This window comes from Oryzias melastigma, linkage group LG4 (genome assembly GCF_002922805.2).
Source record: "Oryzias melastigma strain HK-1 linkage group LG4, ASM292280v2, whole genome shotgun sequence".
Taxonomy (NCBI): Eukaryota; Metazoa; Chordata; class Actinopteri; order Beloniformes; family Adrianichthyidae; genus Oryzias; species Oryzias melastigma.
The window spans coordinates 3,145,445-3,157,928 of NC_050515.1; the positions used below are offsets into that span (position 1 = coordinate 3,145,445).

Sequence of the window (12,484 nt, forward strand, 5' to 3'; positions counted from 1 at the left end):
GGGGGGGGGGGGGTTGGCACACTCATTGTACAGAATTTACATTTGGTATACCTCGAAAAAATAGATTTATACTTCACTGCACAGATGAAATCAGGTACCGGTCCCACCCGTGGGGGCGTGGGTCCCTAAATAATGACAGGAGGAGGTCCGTCCCGAACAGCAGGATCGATCTCAAGCTTAAGCAGCAGCAGAAACCAAAGCGAACCTCACAGAACAAGCTGCTGCCTCTTTACATTGCCTCTCCAAACATGCAGCATATTTAACATAGAAATGGAGACTTTAAGGGACCCGTTCCCTCACGGCATGTCGTGATTGGTGCCAAAATTCAGATTAAATCATCATCCAATGTATTTCTTTCAGTTTTCACTGAAGAATCATAAGCGATTTAAAGAAAATTGAGTTTTTTCAGGTTTGCGTTTTTTTCTGAATTGCAGCGATTTTACAAATAAAGTTTGCCGATTTCAAAACTTTGTTTCTGGTGAATGTTTGAGACCATGAGGATTGTTAGATCCTGCTGGACCTTTTTCCATCCAGTCTTTCTGCTCACCTGGCAGGTGTGGCCAACGTGGTTTAATTGGCTCCTGCTGGATATTTAAGACAGAAGAAGCCACACCGAGGCAGGCAGGGAGCAGAGCTGGTTGGGTTTTAGTTGGTGTGGTGCTGGTTTTCCCTCTTTGTCCTCAGCAGTCTTACACTGCTGGGTTTTGTTGTTTAGTTTGGGGTTGGTAGTCTTGATTTGCGAGCTTTACTTGTTTTCTTTAGGTAGATTTGGTTAGGCAGTCCTCAGAAGGTAGCTGTTGACTTTGACGGTCAACACGGCTGGGTCAGCAGTCTTACACTGCTGGGTTTTGTTATTTTAGTTTGAGGTTGGACCTTGGTAGTCTTATTTTGCAGCTTTGTTTATTTGTTTTCTTTAGGTAGACTTGGAAGGGAGCTGCTGACTCCAACGGTCGACATGGCTGGGTCAGCAGTCTTAGACTGCTTGGTTTTCTTTTTTTATTTTGGTAGTCTTGATTTGTGAGCTTTGTTTATTTGTTTTCTTTAAGTAGATTTGGTTAGGAAACCCTTCTTGGAAGGGGCCTGCTGACTTGGGTTGACATGGCTGGGTCAGGTTTAAGTTTGGCTAAGGTTCCAATTTTGTTTACATTTTTTTTGAACCAGGACACTAATTATTTAATTTTATGTTCTTTTTATTCTCACTTGGTGTCCAGTCTTTATATCATTGCCCCCCCTTTTTTTTCTTCATTTCTCCTACATGTGTGCCCATTGGTGACGTATCAAAGCCTCAAACCTGTGGGCTAAAGCATCAAATGTAAACTACTTTACCCAGAGAAGATCCGCCGAGGGGACTGCACGCTTAAGCCTGAGATCTGCGGCATATTTAGTGTTAAAGGAAATGAAAGAGTGGCACTTTACAAAAAAACAAAAGGTCATGAAACATCTCAGGGGTCATGGCTTTCTCAACCAATCTGCAAATACAGAAGAAGCTCAATAGAACGATCACTTTTCCTCTGACAGTTCGAAATGTAAACCATTTAGCAAAAAAGTTTCCAAATACAAAAAGGAGAAAGTACCGCAGGATGTGCAGAGAAATCCCCATCCGGGTGTTTCCTGACTCGGTGTTCGCCGAACGTCCCCCGACTTTGCGTGCGGCAGCAGTTCCGACACGAAAACACTGCTGATGAAGAGGCAAATATGTACAACAGGACCGAGCACACCGTTCACGGGGAAAGCAGCGTCTCTTCACTCCGAAGGCAAAACTAAAAATCCAGAGACCTCGTCTCCCGGGAATGTTCCGTCGATGGGCAGCGCTCAACCGGCCGGGTCACGGCGCTCCACCTCCAAACGTTTCTCCGCGACTGCTAAGAGTAGCCCTTGTAATGAAAACTTACCTGAATTACATTGTGAAGACAAAAACTCTCATAGTAATATTTAAAGATGCACAACGTTGGATTGGTCACACCTTCCACGGTCAAAAGAAACAGGAACTATTCAACCACCAAGTGTTTTTTGTTTACTTTTTGCATAAAGCACAAACCTGACCGACGCTTTTCTTCCGTCAGGTCTGAAACTAAATATAGGACGTGTCGTCAGAAAGAACACTTTCCATAAAATAGTGTTGATATTTTACAGCAGTACAAAATCCTTTATCTCAGACGTTGCAAAAGCCAAAAAAAAAAAACCTAAATCGCGTCCATCCGACTGATAAACTCGACGTACAAAATCGTCGCCATCATCGAATGACCCGATTTGGGAAACCAAAGAAGTAATCACAGTACTTTAACACTCAGACGGCTGCTGACGGACTGGAATGCCACACGACCGCACGAGTCGACGCTTTGCCTCGGATTTGGATGACGGCAGCGCTTTTTATCGTCTGAGCCACGTCAACATAATCACCAAAATGTATGTACAGGAAATTTGGCTTGTGAAGCTCGGATGTAAACACTCGTTGCTCTGCATGCTGACGTGACGGGAAATTAGGGGGCAAATTCAGAAAAAAACCCTCAAAAAACGCAGAAATCCTGTCAAACACTCCAGTTACTTCTGCTGAAAACGAAGAGAAACGTCCCGGTAAAGCACATCCACACTTATTTACATTCCTTTTCTTGAGGGCGGGGTTGAAAAGCAAAGCGAATGCGTTACCCTTCGCCGAGCAGAATCCAGGAGAGCGCAAACTCCGGGAGCCTTCTGTCCGTCAAAGCTTCGTCTTCTCAGGGAAAGCCCTCGAGGCACCAAACCGTCCCGAGTCCAAAACATCATGTAGTGTCGATTCTAGTCGGAGTGTGTAGCCAAAATGAAGCAGGGAGAGCTGCAGCCAATCAGATTTCAGAGTTCACGTGTGCAAAAGGAGCAATTAGTAAAACCTCCGAACGGATGAGTCTTCTAAAAGTGGAGTAAACGGTGGACAGAAAGGGGTTAGTCGGAGCGGAGCCCGCCTCATGCAGATGTGCGTCTCTGGAAGTAAACTCAAAGCACGGCGTGTGCGTGTTTGTGTGGTCGCTCCGTCACACCAGGTTGTACTCTTTGAGGTTGAGCTGCAGGATGGTGTCTTTGACGGCGGCGAACACGAAGCGGATGTTCTCCGTGTCTGTGGCGCAGGTGAAGTGCGAGTAGATGATCTTGTCCACGTCGGGGTTCAAGTCCACGAACATCTTCAGGATGAACTCCCGGCCGGCCTGGGCGTCCAGCTGCGGACCTGGACAACACAGAAGGGACAACATTTTCACTGTTTATTGCAGTTTGGGCTGCAATACTGCAAACCACCACAAGATGTCACTGTTTGATCAGCGGGATGAAACCGAAGTGACACCAGAACCACTTTCTGCTTTTTTGAGCCTATTTACCTTCAAACTCTGGGAAATAGTCGACCAGGTGAGAATACATGATCTTCTCCTCCAGCAGATCCTTCTTGTTCAGGAACAGAATTACGGAGGAGTTTTGGAACCACGGATATGTAATAATGGTCCTGAACAGAGCTTTGCTCTCCTCCATACGATTCTAAAACAAGAGGAACAAAACACTCAATGAGGGAGAGAAAGACGGCTAAGTCATGTTTATACAGCACGTTTGTTCTCTTTAAAAGGCAATGAAACACTAAAGTTTAAGTTTATTAAACTTTTAATGAATCAAGAAGCCTCTGTCCATCAGTTTCTGGTGTTAAAACATTAAATCTAATCATGTCGGCATCTAAAACAGAGGAACGATTTTTGACTAAAGATAAAGTTTTGATCTCACCGACTCACAGATAACTAGAAAAGCTGCATTGCCTGCGATAATGTTAGTGTGAATACTTTTTACTGAAAGTATTCACATTAATTGCTGAAATGCAAAAGAAATTTGCAAAATGTTAAATTTGCTAAAAGACTGGAAATTTTCTTAACAATGAAAGAGCGCTGAAGTTGATCTAAATTTCTGACAAATTTGTAGTAAGATTGTTTAAAAATCCCTAATACATTCCAATTTTGAACTAATATTTAATGTTGTTTAAATATGAGCTAAACCCCAAATTAGCCTAAAAAACCTCCGTAGAAAACAAATTAGCCAAAAACTTTAGCATGTTGCTAAAATATCTGTTATTTTTTAAAATAAAATATGAAAACCCATAAATATTTTTAAAGGCTTGTTGCTAATGTACTTAAAATGTTGAAATTTGTAGACTCGTTTTAATTTCCTCTGAGGCATATTTTGCTGAATATTTCAAAAATGATGAAGTTCATGAATACTAAAAATACAAGCAGTAATGTCCTGAATGTTTTGATACCAAGATTAATGAAATCAATGAAAATGATTGCTCAGTAAGCATTCACACAAAAAAAGCACATTTTTTGGTGCTGAACACTCAACTTTACTACACTCTGACTCCATATAATATAAAGCAACGACTAGTCGACTATTGAATTAGTCGTCGACTATTTTAACAGTCACTAATCGTGACAGTTCTATCCAATATGAGTCACAGTGACTCCTCTAGCCCCGCCCCTTTTTTGGGGGACATTTTTCCAATCTGAGCTGAGAATGGAGTCGACCTCCAACTGTCTTGTTGTGCTTCCCTTTAAAAACGAGGGTTCGGTTCACCTGCAAGTGAACTCTGGTGCGATTCAAACAAGGGAAGTGCCAAAAGCATCAGACATTCCAGAAAAAGAGTCTGGAATTTTGTGGGGATAAAAGGAGCAGCAAACTGATCATCAGTATCTACCTGATCAGAGCTCATTTCCAGGTGAGTTGGTTTGCTCTCAAAAGTGCAGTGTGAAAGCAAATCAAACCAAAAGAAGGAGTGAAGTTTTTCTGAATGTGAAAGTACCCTCACTGTTTGAAAAACCCATTTTTATTAATCTGATTCCACTTCCTCGTTCTCCTCAGGAATAACGTGACTTCTGTCACGGAGCCTTGAAAACAAAACCCGCCGTGTCGCAGTTTGATGAAGCTACAAGTCAAGTCTGGATGATGGAGCTTCAACAGCTTCAACAGCTTCAGCGCTGATCGCTCAAACTCCATCGACCCAAACGGAAGAAGCTTCAGTGAGTCGAGGAATTGAACCGCCACATCCCAGTGAAGGAAGATCCTCCTCAGTCAGCGGCGCTCCGCCTCTATCACTAAAGGAGAGGTAAACAGACCAGCAGTTCCTCCTTTGGACCCACTTCCCTAAAATCTATTAACACGGAACTTCAGCTGGAACGGAATAACCCGGAACATTTAGTGCCCTAATGTACACCAACAGGATCTCTTGTTTCATTCATGTACTTTGGGAAAGGCCTCATAGTTATTTTATAAACTTGCTTGTTAACATTTTATTTTTTTTTTACTTTTAAAAACAAAAAGTTTGAATTTTTGGTAACACAATTTACAGGGTATTTCAGTGGTATTTACATGAACTTGTGTTGTGTTTACTGGGTACTTGGTGTGTATTTGTGGTACTGGTTCATCCGTCCGAGCCCACATCCGGATCAGAACCATACGGCTGGACATTACTCATACTGATGGACATTGTTGTGTAGCAGCGGTGAAGATTTATTCTAGCAAGACACAGAGCTATCATAATCACACAGGGGGGCGAAGCTATAAGAGCCCCGCCCCCTCAGAGGAGATTTTGGAAACGGTCCAGATCAACATGAAAAATGTCTTTTTAAGACATTCAGGTTGTGGGATTTTGGTTAAAATCTTCCATTTCAACTTTAATTTTTCTGGCTGCCATAATTGATCGTCTTAAGATCCACTCCAACAAAAATTGTGTTTTTAACATCTTTTTTTGGCTTTTTCAGGACATTTCTGGTGGAGGACATGCAGTATATTAAGAAATTACAATTAAAACTGCATTTCTGGGTATTTCTTTATTTAAGTCGTGGTGAATCAGGAGCAGATGGAGTTTGAAAACTAGTGTATTTGTGACGTAGAAACTACAATCTGCATTAATTCTACTTTGCAGATTTCCTCCAATTAATTTTTAAAGCCCCACAATAAATGTAGAAACACTTTAGATGTGACATTTTTAGAGCTTTCAGGTTTTTTTGGATCATTGTTAGAGTTTTGGATGGACTTGTCACCTTTAATTAATTTTATATCTAATAAAAAAGTAATACTGGAGCGAGCAGACGAGCGCTGACCAGAGGAGGACTGAAGTCAGTCGGATGGTCGTGTTGATCTGAGACTCTCAGTATTTCACTGCAGATCCAGTTCAGGAACTAAAACGTGTTTTATGTGTATCAACGACTCCGTCCCTCTTTTGAAAAAGAGATTTTTAATCTCAATAGGACTTCCCTGGTGAATTTGATTTAATTTATTTTTTAATTTAATTACTATATATAGCAAATTTAAATGACCTCAGTCAAAATATTGGTTAAATAAAGGTTAAAGAAAAAAAAATCTTTAGGAAAAAACTCATTAAAAACTGGTAGAAAAATAACCCAATCCTGCACACAGGTAGATCATCTTAAATTTGTAAATAGTTTATTTCAAGCTATCAAAACAATGGAATTATTAACTATTAAAAATGTCAGAAGTTCAATAGATCACTTGAAATGGAGTGAAAAGAAGCACATTTATACAATCCCTGATTAGCTTTTATTACTTCATTTTTTGTCTTTTTTTACCTAAACTATCATTTTTTTGTATTTATATTTATTTTTCCGGATTTGTCCCTCATCCTGATGTGATTGCTACACTTCTACGAGTCTTTCATGTTTTAACCGACTCAGATGAACGTTAGCTCGCTCGCTAACGGGCTCATTTACATTAAGGCTCATGCCGACATGTTCTGACATGTTGATTAATGTTCATTGTCCTGATCCAAACACATAAAGCAAATATAGAATGCAAACATTTGACAGACGATAAGTCAAACCGTCAGCCACGCCCACTTTATCAAAACCACACGAGCGGTTAGAGAAAAGACTCGGCGGCAGACGGAGAAGAGGCCATGCAGGAGCTCTATTGTTATATTTTATCTATTAAATGTGATTATATATCATATTTATTGATTATATGATTATAAATGTTTTTTGAACTTTTAGAACAACAGATGTAGTTCAGTTTTTGAGCTAATTCTGGCATTTTTATCTTCTAAAACATAGAATAATATACATCGTCCTAATAAAAAATTAATAATCTTTTAAGAATTTTCTTTTTTTTCCCTCATTCATTTTCCATGTTTAAAAATGGAACAAACAACCGTCGGTGTGGCGTCTCACCTCATTGTCCGACTCCACCAGCACCTGGTCGTACTCGCTGAGCGCCACTAGAAACATGATGGAGGTGACGTTCTCAAAGCAGTGGATCCACTTCCTCCTTTCTGACCTCTGACCCCCAACATCAACCATCCTGTGAGGAAACATCACGAGACGGAGCAGCAAGAAGACTTTGTCATTAGCTGATAAACCACTGTGGTTGTTTGTCAGACGTTTATAAACTCGGCACAAAAATAAGAGTGTTTGTGGCGTTTTGAGTACAAAAAGTCGTCACTTTGACTTTATTTCCTCTAATTTTCAAAATCGAATCCAACAAAAATGAAGAAAAAGTGTTGCTGTCAGCAGAGAAGATTTGAAAATCTAAAACAATATTTTAGTACAAGGACAAAAACTACATTTTAGAATTTGTGCCAAGTTTATAAAAAAAAAAAAAACAGCAGAAAACATGAAAATATTTTAATTTGAACAGAAGGAACAGAACAAATCAAATGCAGGCTTTAAGCTGAAAAAGCAGAGAACAGGCTCCACTATAGAAAAGGCTCATGCAAAAATGATTCAATAGTTCTGTAAGTAAATGAAGCCTCATTTAGGAAAGTTCATGAAGGGACGACAACAGAATGAAGAGGAATTTCAGAATAAAATAAAAAAACACAAAAAGATGGAGAAACTTCTCCAGAAATAATGCAGCTTGTTTTGAGTTTTCCTCCTAAAACAGTAGAAATATTTCCTTTAGTTTAACATTTCTGATGTTCAAGCTTGTTTTTTAAGAATTTTACAAGAAAAACTATAAAGAGGTGTCCAAAGTTTTTGCCTTTGGCCCCGCCCACGCTAGCTCAAGCTGCATCATAAACCTGCAGCTTTTTCAGCTTTTTTTTAACTGAACTTCTTCTTCTGTGTTTCTGTCAGCAGAAAGTACTGATACACTGATACACAGCGCCGTCTAGTGGTTGTTAGTGTAAAATACCACTAAAAAGGCAACCAGTTATTGGAGAAAATAACCAATATATGAGCCTATTTATGTCGAAAAAAAAAAAAAAATCACAAATAAGTCGCTCCAGAGTAAAAGTCGTACCCCTGGCCAATCTATATATATATGAAAAAAAAAAACGCGACTTATAGTCCGGAAAATACGGTATTTAAATCCATCACTCACCAACGAAAAGATTCTCATGATAGATTTGTGTGTAACTGATGTTTTGTTCCGTATTTTTTTTAAAGATTTGTGTGTATAATTAATTTCAAGCTGTTGTCATTTTAATTTGTGCATGTTTAAATTGTATTCTTTTTTTTTTTTTAGAAAAAAAATCAGGAATAATGCATGCATAAATCAAGGTGACACTTATTTCTCTCCAGAAGAAGGCAGGCTGCATTTGATCCATGTGCCAGACTTTGGACATGCTTGACATAAAGTACAAGGGTTTTTCTACTATAAAAGAAGATGACGGTCCATTTGGTTCAGTTAACATTTAATAAACCTTTGTTATTTTTAATTAAAATAGAACCACATTAAAGGACGGAGGTCTGATGGAGAGTTTTGTGAAACCGAAAAGCTATCAGAACGTGATGATGAACAAAGTAAACTCAGCGTGTTTAAGCGATAACACAGAACCATCTTTGTTCTTCAGCCTCCCAGCTCCAAACAGATGTCAGGAGTATTCAATGGTTCCGCAGCACAGCTGAGCAGAGAAAAGCCCGTCAGCGGCGCCGCGGCGGAGCTGTCGGGAACCTCTTCAGCGCAGACTCACTGCCAGCAGTTATTTCTGGGTTGGTGAGGCGTAGGAGGAGGCTGAAAGAATCGATGTGCCCTCCGTCTCCATGTCCTCGCTTCTTTTACCAGGAACAACGAGGTAAACTGCTCTAAGGACTGAAGGGATTTTCACTCGTTATCATGCAAAAGCTCAACAGCTTTTGCAGAAATGTTTCATATTGAAAGATCTCAACAGGTTGACTTTTCAGTTGAATGGTAGAAGAAAAACGACCTGCTTTGTTGGGACGGAGTGAAGAAGATCGACAGCAAATTCAGACGGTTCAACGTCAGCAGCTCCAAACTATGGATCCTTCTGAGCAAAGATTTGAAAACTTTGTTTTAAGATATTTAAGACATTTGATCAGGTTTGAAGCTGTTTCCACTTCTCTTTGTTATGAACTTTTCCAGAACAGTGAAGAATTTAATGTTTCAAGATCTAAAAAAAAAAATTAAGAAACTATTATTTTTTTATTTTTCTTGACAACAGAAAAACTTGATTTATAAATTTAAAAACTCAAAATTCTGGCTCAATTTTAAAGACTTTCATTGTCATTATTTTGGAAACAAAAATGTAGATTTATGTTTTAAGAATAATTGCTAGTTTTATATACTATGAGGATTTAGTAAGACGGACCAACTTGAATCTCATTTGTACACATTTTGGTTTAAAATGAAAAAGTTCCACTTATTACACAAATGAACTACAATTAGGTTCATAACAACAACAAAAAAACGCAATCCATTTGCTCAGAACAAAGAAAAAATCATTTATGGGACTTTAAAAAAACAAATTTGAAGAAATTCTATCAGTTGCTGGAGACTATCCCGGTGTTGTGCCAAAGTACGTTCCCCCTGCCAGAATGTGTGTCCCTGGTCTCAGACTAGGGCTGAGAATCACTGGGTACTTTATGATATGATGTGATACATGATATTGATGATATCGCGATACTGCGATATTTGGTAAAAATCGTCTCTAATAACTCACATTATAAAGAACACGCATTTTTTAGGAAAATAGACCCTCGTTTTTTTTTAGCTTGAACACAATCATAATAAACAACTCGTGTCTTATTTTGTGCAACAAATTATAGACACTTTAGTGCAACATTGCTGAAATCACCAATATCGTCTTTGACAAGCATTGACACCAACTGAATTGGAAGTATTTGTACAATCCAGTAACAAAAGTGAACAGCAGTGCCATTAATTAAATAATTCAAGCAGCTGTCAGACATATTGGTGCAAGGAGCGCCCCCTATCTACCTCCAAAGGAACGTCTCACTAAAGGATGATAAATATGTTTTACAGCCTCTTCAAATGAAAATAAAAGATGGTGAGAACCAATCGAGAACTAAATATTCAGATATATTGCAAAATCTATATTTTGGCACAGCCCTATCTCAGACATCGTTGATTTGTTCGTTATAGTCTCATTTTGTCCCAAAAAGTGTAAAAAGAAAGTGGATAATTATGACAGACTTGTAAGTTTACTGTCAAGTTTAACTTTTTTTTTTCCAAATAAAACAGATATAAGCAACTCCAGGCCTCGAGGTCCACTGTGCCTGCATGATTTCCAGATATCCAAGCTCTACTCATGACTGATTACCTGGTTCAGGTGTGTCCAGCCAATTAGAACAGGCCAGAGCATGTATGTTGGAAAACATGCAGGAGTGAAGTCCACTCTACTGGGAGAGACTCGGAATGATCTGGTGAATCCAGACACGGTGACTTGCTTTCCGGCGCCTCCGTAGAGCTCTCCAAAACATATGAACCCAAGATACTCGCTCAACATCATCCATGTTTTCCATGATGTGGCAGCGAATGACATCCAGAAAAACTTTGGTGGATTTCGTCCGGTGTGAATGCAGCCACACAGTTTGGCTTTATTAGATTATTTTTCCTTAAAATGTTTGTGTCGAACTTTGTTTCTAGATTTTGAGATAAGATTTCTAGTTTAGTAAAAAATTACAGAAAAGGACAAATAATTTCACAAATTTCTAGGGATTTTCTTTTCATATTTTTAGGCTACCAGTTTCTGCAGTGCAGCCAGCAGATGCTCCAACAGCTTTGCTGTTGTGTGCACACACACTGCAGGTGTTTGGACTATTTGGGTCCAAAATTAAACTATTAAGAGATTGAATTCACCAACTCTAAACATCAATGTGAAATCAGGAGGACATCAGACATACGAAGGATACACAAAGGATTTCAGAGATAACAGAAGTAGGTCGTCTTCTACCTGAAAATGATGCTTTGCAAGTCGAAAGGGTATTCTATGATCCCAGTGGTTGGGATTCGAACCCTAAGCACGTCTTGTTGGGTCGGTAGATAGGATGGGTCAGCGATACGATCCAGAGCGCTTAGATAGCTAGAGATAGGAGAAAAAAACACAAACAAAAGAGAGGTAGGAAACAGAAAGTGAAGCATAGCAGCAGAAAAAGCTCAAGCCTTCCCCGAGTTTAGAGGGGTTCATGTTCAACCACAAACCCTGAAACCTTCTAGCTTCAGCCTTGATGGTGGCTCCCAAAGATGAACCGTTTGTTCAGACCTGGTAAAATGTCAGATGAGTTTGTGTGTGGAGGGCAGCGTGGAAAGCAGTTTTCCTCTGATTCATTTGAATGTTTTTACTGCTTCAAGTCCACTGAAATAACCTCCTTTGCTTAAGCCAAAAGAATTGCGGTTTTAGACTTTGTTGGCTTTCTTTCTGTAAGCTTTGAAATACAAATCAAAGCACCAACGATCCATCATTTTATTGTATTTACATTTATTTAGCCTTTATTGAAATTAAAAACCTCTTTTTCAAAGAAGCTCTGGGGGTTTAAAAGAAGAAAAATGCACATTCCTCACATGATTTCCTTAAAATAAGTGCCGATATGAAGCTTTTCTTAAGCCTTTTAAAGTTAACTGTATCCATATATATGATAAATTACCTTTAGCAAACTAAAGAACAATGGCGTGTCTGCGTTTTACCCACAAAAACAAACAAGATCTGAACTTTTGCAAAGATGGATGTGCATATTATTCATATAAAATAAAAGCGTTTTGTCAGTTACTACTAGCTCTGCGAAGAAAGTGAGTGCGTGTGTGGAGACTCTTCCTGGAAGGGGCTGTTCCCCACTTCGTGATGTCACAATGTGAGGATTTCTCAGAGATTCACGAATGGAGAAAATATCATTTTGGTGTTTTTTGTGAGGAATTATCAATATAATACTCTTAGAAGCTGAAAAAGTTGATTTTATGTAATTTTGGTGGTTTAAACGATTTCTCACTGTACAATCTAACTATTAAAATTTCAACAAAAATGTCTTATTTTTTGTCTTGCAAGAAAAATAATCTTATAAAGAAAGTTTTTTTTATTGAAAAATATTCAGTTTAAGAAAATGTCTTAGTGACTAAAATTATTTCATTAAAATAAGAATTCCTTATTTTTTTACCCCACTGAATTTTTTTTTGCTTATTTAAAGAATATTTTTCAAATTTTAAGACATTTTAACATATTTCTAGATTCATTTTAGCAGTGAATGAAAACAGTTCTGTGGACGCTGCTTAAGAG

The 12,484-nt window shown here is 38.7% G+C and overlaps 1 protein-coding gene across 4 annotated transcripts in view; it reads right to left on the bottom strand.

The window, feature by feature from the left end:
* Nucleotides 1-1,991: 1,991 nt before the first annotated feature.
* Nucleotides 1,992-12,484, bottom strand: part of LOC112150368 (guanine nucleotide-binding protein G(q) subunit alpha) — a 28,813-nt gene continuing 18,320 nt past the window's right edge. For 3 of the 4 annotated variants that reach the window (XM_024278613.2, XM_024278612.2, XM_024278611.2), the window contains 4 exons: nt 11,171-11,299; nt 7,188-7,317; nt 3,348-3,501; nt 1,992-3,199 (listed from right to left, as the gene is read on the bottom strand). In XM_024278613.2, the coding sequence (XP_024134381.1) occupies nt 3,009-3,199; nt 3,348-3,501; nt 7,188-7,317; nt 11,171-11,299 (604 nt within the window). In that variant the 3' untranslated portion in view covers nt 1,992-3,008. The remainder of the gene's footprint in view (nt 3,200-3,347; nt 3,502-7,187; nt 7,318-11,170; nt 11,300-12,484) is intronic. The other variant, XM_024278614.2, reaches the window with a different exon arrangement.